Source organism: Cololabis saira, chromosome 13 (assembly GCF_033807715.1).
Source record: "Cololabis saira isolate AMF1-May2022 chromosome 13, fColSai1.1, whole genome shotgun sequence".
NCBI lineage: Eukaryota > Metazoa > Chordata > Actinopteri > Beloniformes > Belonidae > Cololabis > Cololabis saira.
In genome coordinates, this window is record NC_084599.1 from 7,618,296 (window position 1) to 7,635,587 (window position 17,292).

Genomic DNA, 17,292 nt, shown 5'->3' on the forward strand with positions numbered 1-17,292 from the left:
ATTTACAGGCTCGGGCTGCTCTGGCGGAGCGAGGTTTATTCTCCTCCCCTGCTACACGTCATTCAGGGAGCCAATCAGCACAGAGCCTCATTATCATACCCCCCCCCCCCCCTTCCCTTAGAATGGAGCACAGAAAAAGAGGTTAGAAGCGGTAAAACTAGAGACAGGGCCCACAGGCTGGATTTATGATTTATGTAGAAAAAACAAGCTTTAGATTGTTTTTAAGACATTCAAGGGCTGTTTAAAATATACATTAAATGCCACAATAGGTCTCCTTTAAATGTAACTTAAATGATGACCAACGTTTACTTACCTAACTGTTGTTTGATCAGCGTGTTATCAGTCATTATCAACTATATGTGTTGTCCTTTATTATATATTTTATATTGTGCAAACTATATCTTTTTCAAGTTTGAAGAATGTCTTATCAAGTTATTACAATCAATTTTTCCACATCTGAACCATACAATATTATGTTCTAACATTACACGAGGGCCTGCAGAAGTGGTGGTGGAGGAGGCAGGGAAACCTTATAGAGTTTAAAATCTTACTGCTGGTCTACAAAGACCTGAATGCACAATACACAATACATGGTTGATCTGTTAGTTCCTATGAAGCTCCCAGACCCCTGAGCTTCATCTGGATCTGTTAGTTCCTATGAAGCTCCCAGACCCCTGAGCTTCATCTGGATCTGGTTTGTTGTGGTTCCAGAACCAGAACCAAGCAAGGTTCAGCAGCGTTCAGTTATTCTGCTCCTCACCGGTGGAACAAACTTCCTGTAGACCTGAGGTCTGCTCCAACTGTAGATCCATTAGATCAGGATAAAAACATTACTGCTTAATTAAATACCTGCTGTATTCTACTGCCCTTACTTTTTAACAACTTGTGCTTTTTATTATTTTACCTCTTTTCTTATCATTTTATTTCATTTATTTGTTATTTACTGTTTAATTGTGTCTTGCCGCTTTTCATGTTGATGTAAAGCACTTTGAATTACCTTGTGTATAATTATGCTATACAAATAAACTTGCCTTGCCTAATCTTTTTCAAGAGGATGCAGTTTCAAAGTTTATTTAGACGGGACAATGCATATTAATGAACACTACATTAAGCAGTGTGAATACACTGGGTTTAGCAGAAAATGCTAGTTTCCACCCGCAGTCCCCACAAACAACCAGACACACTCACACCTACGGGCAATTTAGAATCATCAATTTACCTAGCATGCATGTTTTTGGACTGTGGGAGGAAGCCGGAGTACCCGGAAAGAAGCAAGCAGGGGGGAAACTTGCAATAGCATTGACTAGCCAGCAGAGGGCAACATAACACAAACTTGTTTTCCGCTCCATCCCAGCCGACCCCAATACATCCACAACCTCTCCTTATAACTTCATTATGTGGTGTCATGGCCTGCTCCATAAAACATATACTTAAGGTTTCTTCATATAAGTCATTCATAAAATTAAGTTACTTTCCGAAGAACATAGTTTCAAATGGTAAAAGCTGCATTTTATTCCAAATTGGTGGGTTTTCTAGATTTCTGTCCGGCTGTACTCTGTTGCTAAGAACCATCATAAACCTGTAAAACTGAATTAATGATAAATAATTAAATAAATATAAATACTAGCTGATTTTGTGTCTGAGGACCTGCATGAATCCAGATACTGACGATGTTGTTGTTTTAGAGATACTACATCTGAATTAGCGAGGAAAAGGAGGAAACAACAGTATTATAACAGCAACACGGTTCCTGGTTCAACTCCCAGCAGGGGTTTTTCTGTGTGGCGTTTGCATGTCCCCCCCCCGGAGCTCTTGTGGGTTTTCTCCAGGCTTCCTCCCATCCTCCAGAACCATTTTACGTCAGGGTGAATGGTGATTTTAAACCGGCCGTACGAGTGAGCGCGTGTTATTTGTTTATATGTGACCCTGTGAGGGATTAGTGAGGGGTTCTGACCCAAACACAACCTGAACTGTATCAACGTGACTTTGATGTACCTTCTGGAGTATAACGTCGTTCCAATACACAACTGGGATCCTGTCCAGGACCAGAAACGCCACATTTACCAATGAACTGGCTGTAAGGAATGTGCAATATTGAATTGCACAACTATGACTACGTTATTTAAATAATTAATCCCATTGAACAGGTGCCTCAGACAACAATTTCCTAAATAAAATGCAAAAAGAAGAAAGTGTCTTAAAACAAAAATAAAAGGCCATGCTGAGCAACTAGAGGCCTGTTTTCAGCTCTGAATAACAGTGATTACAAAGCTGCAGCATAGGAATACTTTTATTAAGGTAGCACATTTTAAAAACAGGCTTACAAAGGGCTGAGCATAAAAATAAAAGCACATTACACAATAAATAGATTTTTTACAAAAGTTACAACTACTTAAATGTGCCATTGTGATTTGACTGAAGATACGAAACTAATCAAAACTCCATACTTCAGCAATGTTCGGGGAACAGCACAAGACGTGAGCGTGGAACCGATGTGTAAGAACATGCCATTACTTAAGGTCAGGTGTGTAGTGGTGGTACTTACTTATATAAAAGAGGAAAGTAAAAGTGTAATGTTGGTTTTAGTTGAACTAAAAATTTTAAACTGAAGATAATCAAAGTACTTCTACAGTTTTCGGGAGCCATCCTCCTCAGATTGATGCTCTGTTCTTCACGACTGTTCGGGTGAAAGCTCTCCATAATTCACAGCTATAAAAGGGTTCTGTTAAATGTTCCTTTGGACACATTATATTTGTGGACACAAAAGAGAAAAGACGGCAGTGTTTCGACAACTAGTATGTGCACATGAACTGAAAAAAAAATGGAAAAGAAAAGAAGAGCAACAAATCTAGACATGATGTACACTATGATGTAGTCGGTGGTTTAGGGAAGTGTTTGTGCCGAGCTGCAAAGTTGACCCACCGGGGAACGAGAGGACGTTCCGTCGTGTTACCGTCCGTCACTCAGACATTTACACCCATTTGCAAACGAAACGCTAGCGTCCTGATTCATGCTCTCCTTGACCTCCAAGGGGAGCGAGTCAAAGAGGTGGTCCTCCACCAGCAGGCAGCCTCGACGGAGGAGGCCGCACTGGCCGAGCTGGGCCGGCAGACGATCCAGGCAGTTCCCCTTCATTTCCAGGTGCGTGAGCTGCAAGAGGTGGCCGATCTTCTCAGGGATGGAGGAGACACAGTTGTGGCTGAGACATAACGTTCTTATCTTGTTACACTTGAACAGCTGCTTGGGGACCACTTCAACTTTGTTGCCCGTAATGACAAAGTGTTGGAGGTTCTGCAAGAAGCCCACCTCCGGAGGTATCACCGCGATGGAGTTGTGGCTAACATCGAGGTATCTCAGCTTAAGAAGGGTGAACAACGAGGAGGGCAGTGATTCCAGCTTGTTGTGTGAGAGATAGAGCGACTCCAGGTTTTTGACGTGGCTAATCGACAGCGGGATGATGATGATCTTATTGTACCAAAGTTTGAGACAGGTCAGTCTCTTGAGGTGCTGAAAACTGATGACCTCCTCTATTGTACGAATATTGTTGGATTTGAGATCCAGTTCCTGCAGGTTGTTCAGACTGAAGATGGCATGAGGGATTCGCTCCAGCTCACAGTTGTGCAGCTCCAACTCCCCGAGGTTGACCATCTTCTTCAGGCTGTTCAGCACCAGAAGCTTGGTGCCGTCGTTGTGGATGACCAGTTTGACCAGGTGTGGGGACAGGTCGGTGATGTTCGTCGGGACCTTGGTGAGGTTACTTTTGAGATGTAAAATCTTTAAGTGCCTAAGATCTCGGAGGGATTCAATCCCGATCATTTTGTTGTTTTCGGAGTTCAGGTTGCCAATCAAATACAACTCTCGCAAATTTTTCAACAAGTACACCCAGCTGGGAATCTCTGCAACATCTGTGAATTTGACGTGAAGGCACCGAAGGTGGTCGCAGAGAAAGATGAAAGCGGTCTGCTCAACTTTGGCAGGGCAGTGGTACAAGTGCAGCTCCTGGAGGCCAATCATCTGGGAGATCTTGGCCGTTATCCTGGCCTCCGGGATTAATTCTAACCTCAGGATTTCCAAGTCGGTGAGATCGAACACGGCGTCCGGCACTCCAGACAGCATGAAGAGATGGAGTTCCAACTTATCTTGGGGATTTCGCGTCACGTGCTGCCGCAGCTTCTCAAAGGTCCACTCGTGATTGAGGCTGATCTCGCGGAGTTTGTTCTCACTCACCTCGGACAGAAAAACCCCGAAGCGCTTGGAGTACAGCTGGTCGTACTGGTCGACCATGTGGAGCAGGAACGCAAAGTCATTCTTGACATCGGGAATGTCGCTGAAGCTGCTCTCCTCTCTGACTTTTTCGAAGGAATACTCTTTGAGCGGCCGCCGAAAAAGCCAGAACAATGTGTAGATGCAGATGACGCCGTAAGCGCATATGAGAGCAATGTAGCTGACGAGGAGTTTCTTCAACATGAAGGCCATGTTGTGCGTACAGTGGAATCTAGCATATCCCGTCAAATGCTTTATTTCAGGTTCACACACGTGATCGAAGTCTATCGATGCCACGAACGTCATGGTGTAGCACAGGATCAGAATGAACTTCACTGTTTTGATGACCGTCTGAATGGCGTAGAGTCGGTAGATCAAATCGCTATCTTCCACGTGGGCACGGAACTTCCGGACCTTTTCGAACAGGGCCTTCGCCTGCTCGCCATCCTTCTTGTCCAGTATGGTCATGGAGGGGACTTCACTCACCAACTTCTCGGCAGAGAAGGCCAGCCCCGTCTTCGTCAGCATCGGGGCGGACTGGTTGGGGCTCCCTTCCTCACTGCACATTGACAGGTGCTTCAGGAGAGAGGAGGCGCCGGCTATCCTCTGCTTGTTCTCCTCCGAGTCCTCGCACGCCGTCTCGGACAGCGCTTTGGTCGTCCAAGGTGATTCAAAACATTTTCCGAGTATGGAAACAAAATGTTCTACTTTTGAGCTCGTCTTAGGGTATTTAAACCAGAAGTTGCTGCTGACCATCAGTACAATAGTGTGAATTAGAGCGAGGTATGGGAAATACTTGGAATACCAAGGGAGAGCGACGTGATAGCACATCTGGTTGACGAAAACATACTGCTGGAAATCCAGCTTGGTTCTAACCCCCGTGGGCTGCGCTGGCACCAAAGCAGATGGCTGCGTGACCGTCGGGGGAGTGATTTCCAGAGGCCTCTTCGCCATCAGAGGAGCAGCCTGTTCCCCGACTGCACTCTCTTTGTTCCACAAACCCTCTGCAGGCTCTGGTGGATGTGTTCCCAGGAAGCCCTCAGCCCCCGCGGGAGTTTGCTCCAAGATGGGAAGACAAACCACTTGGTCCTTGGTTAACTGCATGGTTCCAGAGAAGATGGCCAACATCAGCATCACAATTCCAAGATAGTCCATGAAGACGTCCCACCATGGTTTCAGGATTTTATAAGTCGGCTGTATGTCGTTCAGAGAGGCTACCTCTGTGAGGGTGAACATCCCTGCAAAGGAGAAAAGGAAGTAACATCATTTGCAGTGAATTGATAGAAAAACAGTAGGAGTAGGATTTTATAACACAAGAGGTTTCCAACTGTTTGTGTAAGTGCACTTGCCTGCTGGACTGTTTTCATTTTATAAATATCGCCTCACCACATGACAGCTCATAAACATTTGGGCTGTTACAGATCGCTTGCTTTCTCATGCAGGATTTGGCTCCAGCAGCTGTGAGTTGCCTCATTGTTTCCTGTTATAATCCTGTCCGTGTTTACTTTCTATTGTATTAGAGGCAAAATAGCGAGCACTATTCAAATTTTGGGGCATGTGTGGCTGTTTGTCCATATGTGGCCTTGGGAAGGCCTGGGGACCCGTACAGGGTGTACCGCTGCTTTTTGCTTGGACAGAGCTGGGATATGCTCCAGCAGACAATATATTAATCCCAGATATGTGCTTTCATGTGTTGCTATAGAGGCTACTTAAATACACCCAGATTAGCACAAAACATCTGCCCGAGAATGACTTGACATAAATGACTTAATACACTACGGGCCTGATTTACTAAAGGTTTGCGTGTGTAAAAACGTGTGCAAACTTGACAGCACCCGCAAACCAAAGTGCCAGCTGATCTACTAACAGCGTGCAAAGACGACTGCGTCTCTGAAATGCGCAAAATTGCACACGCAATTCATTTAGTACTTTTGCCCTGATGAATAATCAATATGGGGCGTACCCGCCAGAAATCGCTAAATACTGGGAGGGGAAGATGCAAATTGGTCCATTTACCACGCGCAATGAGATTTACCAAGCCCGAAAGTTTTTGCGGGGATTGTGATTGCGTCTGTATTTAATACGTTCGAAAGGAAAGTGCTAATCTCCACATGCAAAAGGAGAAATATTTTATTTGAATGTTAAATCGAGTATTATTCAGCAAAAGGTTGCCACAGGAGGCACATTCATTTTTTTATTTGTGATAATAAATAAATCACGTGTTTTCATGGAGAAAAAAGTGTTTCTTATTGTGCGCCTATACTTGTTCTGCAGTTGTCATACCCCGGTGTTGTGCCGTATTCAGCTCCCCTGCCGTGAAAATCACCCCCTCGTCTGACAAAAATGATATTCTCATTCCGTGTCACGTTCTGTTTAGCGTCCAGTTTTGTGTTAATGATTGTTTAAATGCGCTCATGGATTCCACAATAGTCATACTTTCCCACAATCACAGTCACAGATAACAAAAATCGGTTAAATGGTTATTGATGTCATTAATTAATAGCCTGCTTACTGTGTTGTCTTCCATAATATTTGTAAATATATATAATATAAACTCCTAAGTATGTGTTTGTGTGAGTGTGTATATATACATATATTGAAGTGTCAGTGTGTTGTTTTTTTTCTTGGTCTACTTATCATAGAATATACGAGGGGGTGCTTTTCACGGCAGGGGTGCTGAATACGGCAACAATTTGCCTCTTCCACTAATATCTCTAACTCCAACTCGTCAAATTTCATTTTGCGCTTGCGACTATATCCTGCTTTCCATCCACTCTCCATGGCGCAAAGTTTGCGCCGCAAACCGTAAGACGCGCAAGACCTCATTTAAATACTGAGGGTTGCACCTGTTATCAATTGCGCACGCAATCTTAGTTGATCACCCGCAAAACACACAACAACAGCACGCACAAACTTTTTCAGTGCACACGCAATTTAGTACTCTTTATTTAGGATCTTAGTAAATCGGGCCCTACATGTCTTCAAATTTCAGACGTTGGATCATAATACCTACCATAATACCTGTCAAGTCTCCCATTTTGGCCGGGAAACTACCGTATCTTACCCCTCTTTCCCAATGTCCCCCCGTATTAGTATTTTCCGGTAAAATTTCCCATTTTATACAGTAATATAATAATTTTTAAAAAGCATTCCTGTGTTTTTCTAAACTGAATTGTCACTAGCCTCGTGAGAACTGCCATCTATGTAGCGTGGTTAGTGGCAACAACAGGAATAAATTCGGAACAACAGATCAGAGATGGATGTAACGAGAGAGAAGGCTTTTCTGCCAAAAAAGTAAAAAAAAAAGTTATTTTCCTAAAGAGGAGCAGAATGGAGCACAGTTCCGCGTTCTGAAAGATTTGTAACTGCGGTTTTAGAGTGTCTCACGGGGGAAGGACCGATGCCCGTCAGCAGCACCAGCGTGACTGGAGGCAGGGAAACATGCGTCCGTGTCATCAGTCATGAACGCCAGAGCCACATGAGTGAAAATGACATTTAAAAATAAAATGTAAATGTTTCACTTGAAGACAAGCAATGTGTATATAAACTGAAAATATTTAAAATAGATACATGTTCTTTAATTCCCTTTTGTGTCATTTAGGCTCTATTATAGGAATTACATACATAGGAATGTTCATAGCATTTCAGGGTCAACTAAGGTCGGCCTATCAGATTCTGAGCACATAATTGTAGTTTGTGAATGGTTGAAAGGTAGTTATTTTAAATTTCTTGTAAACCTGTCTTAAAATGTAAGAGATACCCCACTTACACAAAACGTTCAGGGAGCATTTCTTAAGGGTTCTAACGTTCCCAAAACGTTAAGGGAACCAACCAACTGAAACGTTCTCTTGTGGTTGCACTATACCTCCACACAACGTCCCTGTTTGGTTGTTTTTAGTTGTTCTGGGTGTGACATGTTTAAGTTTCAGGCCTAGCATATACAGTAATAGTTTGCAGTCACTTGAAAAATCACTAAAAATGGTTGCCTTATAAAATCTAATTAAAACCACCAGCATAGTAAGATAATACTATTCTTAGGCTGATATCAATTTTGCTCAAAACAATAGTTTTGTGCTTGATTTCAGTTTTGTAACCGTATGAAGTGAAAATGATTAAAACACAAATCTATCAATAAAACGAGTTTCTCAACTAAAAAGTTCACTTCTTCATTTCACAAGTGGTTCAATGTGTCTCAACCCCAGTAGGGGAAACACAATGTCTGGTTTGCTTTCAAAAGCACAGTTTCACGTAGGATTGAACAAACAATAATAGTTTGTCAAAATATTTGTAAAATAAGAATGTGTTTCATTTATTCCTGTAGCCTGCCGTTGCCATTTTAAACTCACATTTACATTATTCAAGACTTCTGATTAGGTGGCAATGACATCCATGATAATGCATGTCTATTCATTCAAATACCATGTTAGATGCATTGTGTGACTGATTGCGCCTCTATCAGCTTTAGAAACTGGTGAACTAGACATAATCCAACCCCTGAAATTGAAAGTCTTAAAAACGTTCTAAAAAACGTGAAATCAAAACAGCAACTCATTTCATACATGTTCTCTGTAAACTGACGTTGGACATCATCAGAAGGCACATTTTGGTCGCATTTCTGTGTTTTTCCCATATAGGCTCAAACCATGATGCAGTCTGCTCCATCAAATAAGGATGTGTAATGTCACACAGCATTACACTTTTAAACAGTAAATTAAAAAACAAACTATCAAATGTTAAAGTACAAGAAAGACTAAAAAAAGACTTGGATCACAGAGAGAGCAACACACTCATTTTAGTTTGAAATTACGCTCTAAAATGCTGATTGGTCAGAATGCCTGATATCGAAGCACGCAACGCAATACGGGCATTGGTGATTGGCTGGAAGAAATACTGGAGACTGGATAAGTCTACGTAGAACCAGGTAAACTGCTCGCTATCGGGAAGATTTGGAGACGACTGTGTTCATTCCTCGCGGCCCCATCTAGCTCTCTCTGGATATTTTCCTCAGCCAGCAGGTTTAAGAAGGTCTCCACCTCAGAATTTGACCACGGAACAGATTTCTGTGCTGTCATTGTTCTTCAAAAAAATGAATAAGAAGCCGCGAGTCGCTCTTGAAATGATGTCACATCCTTACTCAGACGTCTGACTCCAACCCCCCGACCAATCGGTGGCCTGTAGTGTGATGATGTCAGATACAGCCGACTCAGAACCTCAGCAGAATAGATACAGAAAGAGTATCTACTCGGCACGTTAGACCCCTAGTGGAAAAGCGCAAAACAGAGGCGAGTCCAGTCGGGCTGAGTAGGTACTAGTGGAAAAGCACCATAAGAAATACAATTGCATTAATTTAAATCGTTATAACTGAACTCACTTCTCTTACAAAATGAGATTGTATAAGCTCTCCACCTTGTTCTAGATCTCTTGTATTTCTGTTTTTACAGCAACTTGTCCTGGCATTGCTTCAAGGGTTGACTGCAGGTTCTGCAGTCGGTTGTATGCTGGTGACAACCAACAATGTCCTGAAGGAGTAAAGCCTGAAAAGCTTTCTTTGCAGGAAGGAAAATAAAGCTTTCAGGACCTGACACTCTGCAAGGTTCTAACAGGCAGGTGTTTTTTTTGTTGTTCATACCAGTATTATGCTTGGAGGTTTTAATTTGACTTGTCATTTTTATACGTGTTTTCTACTCTAGCTGTGGCCCAGAAGAACCTGATTGGGCAAGCACTTAAGTTTGCCCCACACAGACTGTAAATTAAAATTCTTCTGAGATGTTCATCACAAAACAGGCTTGTTAGTAAGGCACTTTGGGCCTGATTTACTAAAGGTTTGCGTGCGTAAAAACGTGTGCAAACTTGACATCACCCGCAAACCAATGTGCAAGCTGATCTACTAACAGCGTGCAAAGAGGACTGCGTCTCTCAAAGCACACGCTATTCATTTAGTACTCTTGCCCTGATGAATAATCAAAATGGGGCGTACCCACCAGAAAGCGCTAAATACTGGAAATACTGCAAATAGGTTCATTTACCACACGCAATGAGATTTACCAAGCCTAAAAGTAATTGTGGGGATTGTGATTGCGTCTGTATTTAATACGTTGGAAAGGAAGGTGCTAATCTGCCCAGCATTACGCACCGATGGCTGCTGTTATTGTGGCAAGGAGGCGACATCGCCAAAATCAAAGAATACGCAGAGAGAGAGTCTTTATTCTGCTGCATGCTATTTTAAAAATGGTTGCACAAGTTTTATTAAAGGCCACTTTTTCTTTAGTTCTTCGCCTTATATCTTGCCACCTTCTTTAAACCTCATCTGCCGTTCTTTTTTTGTGTTACCAACTGCATTTATTCTATCGCAGATTTTCTCCGATATTGCGTTTCTTTTGGTAATGTTTAAATTTCTTTGCTGTAGTTCATGAATGTGTTTATTTGCCTCTTCCACTAATATCTCTAACTCCAACTCGTCAAATTTCATTTTGCGCTTGCGACTATCCTGCTTTCCATCCAGACTCTCCATGGCGCAAACCGTAAGACGCGCAACACCTCATTTAAATACTGCGGTTTGCACCTGTTATCAATTGCGCGAGCATTCTTAGTTGATCACCCGCAAAACACACAACAACAGCACGTGCAAACTTTTTCAGTGCACACGCAATTTAGTACTCATGTCAATTCTTCGTGTGACATTAAACCTTTTTTTTCTCTTCTGTTTCTTCCTTTTTTAGGCCAGTTGAGAAGGACTGAGGTTGAGAGACTGGAGCTTTCTTTTCCTCTCATATCTTTTTATTTAACCTTGGGGTTTTTTTTGTTTTTTTTTTCAATAAAGCTTTTGGGACTGACCAATTTGCTCCACCCGCGCCGCAAGAAGGAACGCTACCGCAGGTCCTTCATCCCGACAGCCATCACACTTTACAACAACCAACTCTAGTCATTCAAGTGCAATAACCTGCTTTCTGAAAGCAAATATGTATACAGATTTTATGGTCAGCATTTTTGTAAATTGCTTTCCCTTCAAGTAATGGCTCACGTCACTCCACAAGTATAGTTTAAAAGTGCAATAACCTTCTCTCTCTCAATACATCACTGGTATTTTTGTCTCTTTGCACATGTATATATTATTCGTTTTTCCGGTTTAGTATTTCTTTTGTACATTGCTCATTTTTTATATTGCTCTTTTTAATTACTTAGCTATTTATTGTTTTTGTTTTTTTTAGGATAGGCTATACTTTTTTATACCTTTTCATACTTTTGTGTATATTTTGTAAAAATTGTTGACCGTGTGTATGTTTGCTGCTGCACAAGTGAATTTCCCCTCTGGGGGATCAATAAAGTTTATTCTATTCTATTCTATTCTATTCTATTCTATTCTATTCTATTCTATTCTATTCTATTATATTCCCATTTAAAGCTATAGTACTTTTGTATTAGAGCATCTGCATTTTTATACACACAAAAACAGCTTCTTTCCCACTGCCTCTCTGGATCAGTGGCATCATCCCCACTTTCACCTGCACAACACATACTTGCATCACTTTGCAACCAACATGCCACTCCACGTGCACTTGTATTGATCTTTTGTCTAATTCATATATTTGTTTTGTATACTGTGTTGGAATCAGACCCAAAGTTTGCAACGTTTAGGGAACGTTTAGTGTAACCAAAATCTAACCTTCCCGCAACCAGACATTAAACAAACTCTCCAGCGGAACCAAAACCTAACGTTCTCGGAACCCGAACCGAACCTTCCCAGACCGTGTTGGCACCCATAAATCGTTATCTGGGTTCTGGACCTCAGTTGGGCTTATTTTTAAATCCAAAACTTGATGAGTATGATCATAACCCGTCTGGTACTATACTGTATTTTATAACTTCAATCCGGCCGTCATGACTGACATGGTTTCGTCTGCATCTCATTCCTAAATATTCCAGGTAGCCTATCAGGTGGGATTTTTAGATGTGACTAGCATCTGTTCTGGTGCTGGGACCGTGAAAGTGAAGGTTGTTGTTGTCAGTACTGGGGTTGAGGGGGGATGAGGGGGGATGAGGGGGGATGGCATCCCCCCTGAAATAAAACGGTCCAAATCATCCCCCTGTAAAACTGCCATCCCCCCTTTCCATCCCTTATGTCATTTCATCAATGAATGTGGTTTTACTGCTATTTCAACATTTAGAGTCATCACCAGAAAAATAACTTATTTGACAATTTTCACCTGTTTCAAGTAAACTTTCACTTGAAATAAGTAGGAAAATCTGCCAGTGGGACAAGATTTATCTTCTCATTACAAGCAAAAAAATCTTGTTCCACTGGCAGATTTTTCTACTTATTTCAGGTGAAAATCGACTTGACAGTGGATGTCACCTCCAAAACAAAAAAAAAAAAAAAAAAACTCACTGGGCTTGTATGTATATATATTTGTATGTGTATGCGTGTGTATGCGTATGTATGCGTATATATATGTGTATATATCTATATATATATATATATATATATATATATATATATATATATATATATATATATATATATATATATATATATATATATATATATATGTGTGTGTATATATATATATATATATATATATATATAGATATATATATATATATATATATATATATATATATATATATATATATATATATATATATATAGATATATATATAGATATATATAGATATAGATATATTAAATATAGTAATAATGCAAATATATATGCCTTAGCTTTTTACCGGCATGGTATCAACCATTAATATGTGTACAGACAAGGTAAAAAAAAAGAAAAAAAAGAAAATCTACTATAAACAGGTGAAAATCTTTGTTTTTTCTGGTGATGAGTCTTGTTTTAAGTGTAATGGGATTTATTTTACTAAAATGAGACATTTTAACTAGAAATAAGACAAATATTCTTGTTAGGATATTGAGTTTTTGCAGTGATCCTTTTTATTGTTGTGTTTTGATGTATTTGATGTAAGCCCAGTGGATATTTAAAGCTTACAGAAGGCTGCATTTAACTGCTGCTATGTCATTCCTGCAGTATTTCTGCAGGTGTTTTGGTCACTGCTATTATTTGTAATATATTATATTATTTGTAATCAGCACAAATTATCTGTCCCCATATGATCAAATCCACCATCCCCCCTGATTTTTATTTACAACTCGAGTACTGGTTGTTGTTGTTGTTGTTGTGCAGCAGCTCAGACCGGCTCCATCATCCATGGCCGGTGCTCGGATGTCCGTGAGGCCGCGAACGCAGCACCAGAACCTGCCGTCGGAACCGACACCAGAGAACCGGAGCGGTTCCGTCTCGTTATTCCAGCTGACCCGGTTTCAGTTTCATCCTGACGCCAGGGAGGCTGCTAGCGCTACCGGGCCTTTACTACCGGCGTTACCGGTGATTAGTGGAGCAGTAGAACCGGAACCGGGCCGGAGATACGCACCTTCGGGAGGTTCTGGTCCGGTTATGAGGCCAGCGGGACCGACAGCGGGACCGAGCCGCGCCTCCTGCTACTCGCCATGTTGAGCTGACATGGAGCCGTCCTGCTCCTCCCGCTGCAGTGTAAGAGGATTAGACACTAGACACCCCTCTGAGGAACATGGACCCGTCCTGGACCAGGGGATGGAGGGGGGAGATACCGGGGGACAGGGAGGGGGTGAGGGCATCAGCTGGGCCCGGGGGCCCGGGACAGGGGGGATTGGAGGCCGGGGGCATCAGAGCAGGGCGAGGGGAAGATGGGGCAAGGGCACCGGGACGGGGTTGAGGGGGGACGGGGGTGAGGGGGGACGGGGGTATCAGCTGCAGGACTGGGGGATGGGGATGGGGACTAGGACGGAAAGGGGACGGGGGGACCGCAGCGGGGGGACTGGGATTCAATTCAATTCAATTCAATTGTATTTATATAGCGTCTAATACAACAAAAGTTGTCTCTAGATCAGGGGTGTCAAACTCATTTTGCTTGGCGGGCCAGATGTTACAAATTTTTTTTCTTGCGGGCCGCAAGCTCAAAATAACAAAAATGGTGCTAATTTTTTTTTTCTAATTCTTTTTTTTTACTATTGTTATCTAATCCAATATCAGTTTAGTTAATTTTAAAGGAAATATGCACTTTGTTTACACTCTAATTATGTAAAATATATTTCTTCAGGATCTTTTCTTGAAATTTCTCGTTTTCTTTTCAAATTATGTAAGATACCTTTAATATCATTTTACAAAGATAAACAGAAACAAGTATGTTTTTTTATATTTCGCTTTTTTATAGGAAATTAAAAGCAAAATCTTTCTTATTACATCCGAGTGTTTCTTTGTGATTTAGAGATTTTTCCAGTACAATTAAGTGTATTTATTTTTAAAAATTGGCGCGGATATTTACGCCAGTGTGCCGAAAAAGTCAGCACTTCTTTTAACTGTTTTACTTTGTCACTATCCTCGTATTCAAAACTGAAATTCTCTGAATAAATATCTTCTATCAACTTTTTTTAGCAGTGATATTTTTCCTGCGAAAATATATAATAGTAGTCAGTTAATAAAAATAAACAACCATCTACAAAGAAATAAAATTGGCAAATGCATTCTAGAAAACTAAAAAAATTTCAAAAACAGCTCTCTTTGTGGAATAACGATGGATTTGTAGAAGAAATATATTATCGGATATGCTGCGATTCATGGCAATTATTTATGCCTTCCTTTTTAGTAAATTAACATTTATTTTTTTTGCGTTGGAAACTTCTTGCGGGCCGCATGAAAATCTCTCTCGGGCCGCATGCAGCCCACGGGCCGCACATTTGACACCCCTGCTCTAGACGCTTTCCAGAGACCCATACCCAGAACATAAACCCCCGAGCAGTTATTACATAAACAATGGCAGGTAAAAACTCCCCTAGTGGGAGAAAAACCTTAAGCCAAACAGTGGCAAGGAAAAACTCCCCTATAGGAGGGAAGAAACCTTGAGCAGGACCTGGATCATAAGGGGGGACCCTCCTGCCGAGGGCCAGACTGGGGGTCGGGGACGGCAACAGCACAGCAGGCAGGTGGAAGCAGCAACGGGATGACCGGGGGTGGGGACCGCAGGCCAGCATGCAGCTCCGAAGCTCCGGCCCAATCAGGAAGTCCCAGGTTGGGGTGCAGGGTCGGGGAAAGGTTGAGAAGGGGCAGGGCCAGGGAGAGGAGATGGGAGGGACCGGGGACTGTCGGACTGGGGCACCGTGACGGGGGGGTGAGAGCATCAGCTGGGGGACGGGGGGGAAGAGGGGACGAGGGCATTGGTGGGAGGACTGGGCACTGGCATCAGCAGCGGGATGGGGGGACAGCAGGACGGCTGCAGGACGTGGACCTGCCTTCACATGATCCACCTGTCCACTCGTCCTCACCACCTTCAGTCCGGATGTGGACGGATGTTCGGTCGGTGGTGAAGCTGTTAATACTTAATTCACAGTTCAGTTCAGCTTAATAACATGTTATTTAGCTGAACTAAGTCACATTATTATCACATAGCTTAATAAAACAGTATTCATATTATGCAAACGCTTCACTATATATTAATAAAGCCTTATTGGATAGAAAAGGAATTAAATGAATGTTCAGCATCAAAATGTTCAATTCATTTTCTGTTTGTCATATTTGTCATGTCAAACAGGACTGTCTAAAATAGCCTCTAACACTGATACATGGCATTAAACAATGTGCTTTGTCTCTCCAAAAATAACATGAGCAATATTTAAAATAAACAGTTAAATAATCATATTTATTAGAACCTGGATTCTTTTAAACATTTTATCACTATCTGAATAATAATATGCATAAACGTGCTGACGTGTTGATGGAAATACATCCTGGAAGAAAAACAACTACTTGGCATTAGGATTCATCCCGTTCTCAGACATAAGATGTAGAACATTAACGGTTTCATTAAACCTATTTAAATGATGGTAGTCAGTTATTCACTGGTCCTGAGGCCGATGGAGAGCCGTGGCACGTGTGCAATATTGGCTATTCATGCAAGATCGGAAAGCTACGACGGAGTATTAGGGCCAAAATAAGACAACAAAAAATTGGAAATTACGAGAATAAAGTCATAATATTGTGAGAATAAAGTCGTAATATTACAAGAATAAAGTCGTAATATTATGAGAATAAAGTTGTAATGTTGAGAGAATAAAGTCGTAATATTACAAGAATAAAGTCGTAATATGACGAGAATAAAGTCGTAATTTTGAGAACTCTAACAGGAAGAGCACATACGTTTTGTGGAAGAGGAGCTGTCTGGTATAATACAGTATAGTATATTATAGTACAGTATAGTATAGTACAGTATAGTATAGTATAGTATAGTATTGTATAGTACAGTATAGTATAGTATAGTATAGTATAGTATAGTAATGTATAGTATAGTATAGTATAGTAATGTATAGTATAGTATAGTACAGTATAGTATAGTATAGTATACTATACTGTACTATACTATAGTATACTACACTATAGTATAGTATACTATAGTATAGTAAAGTATAGTATATTATAATATAGTATAGTATAGTACAGTATAGTATATTATAGTGTACTATACTATAGTATACTACACTATAGTATAGTATACTATAGTATAGTAAAGTATAGTATATTATAATATAGTATAGTATACTATAGTATAGTACAGTATAGTATAATATAGTATAGTACAGTATAGTATACTATAGTACAGTATAGTATAGTATAATATAGTATAGTACAGTATAGTATAGTATAATATAATATAGTATAGTATAGTATAGTAGTGGTGACTGCGGTGATTCCATCTGCTTCCATTCAAAGAGGTTTTGTTGTTTCTCAGGAAACAATGAGGACGATCATAAAGATTTTCCTCTTCCACAAAAGACGCAATTTCTTCCAAGTCTGTGTGGTTCCTTCTTCCAAATAGACGCAGTCGTTTGCACAAACTGTTTAAGTCCTTATACTGACAATAATTCGACGCTGATGTGCCAAAAGATTAAGTATTTCCTTATTTGTGAAACCGATACCAAAATATAACTTCACAAGATGC

At 41.0% G+C, this 17,292-nt stretch overlaps 1 protein-coding gene across 1 annotated transcript; it reads right to left on the minus strand.

Annotated features, from left to right (window-relative positions):
• Positions 1-2,272: 2,272 nt before the first annotated feature.
• lrrc8db (leucine rich repeat containing 8 VRAC subunit Db) lies at positions 2,273-13,849 on the minus strand. Its single transcript, XM_061737535.1, has 2 exons — positions 13,696-13,849; positions 2,273-5,501 (listed from the first exon to the last, which is right to left on the minus strand). The coding sequence occupies exon 2, from the start codon at positions 5,497-5,499 to the stop codon at positions 2,950-2,952; it is 2,550 nt and encodes an 849-aa protein (XP_061593519.1). The 5' UTR covers positions 5,500-5,501; positions 13,696-13,849; the 3' UTR covers positions 2,273-2,949.
• Positions 13,850-17,292: the final 3,443 nt, after the last annotated feature.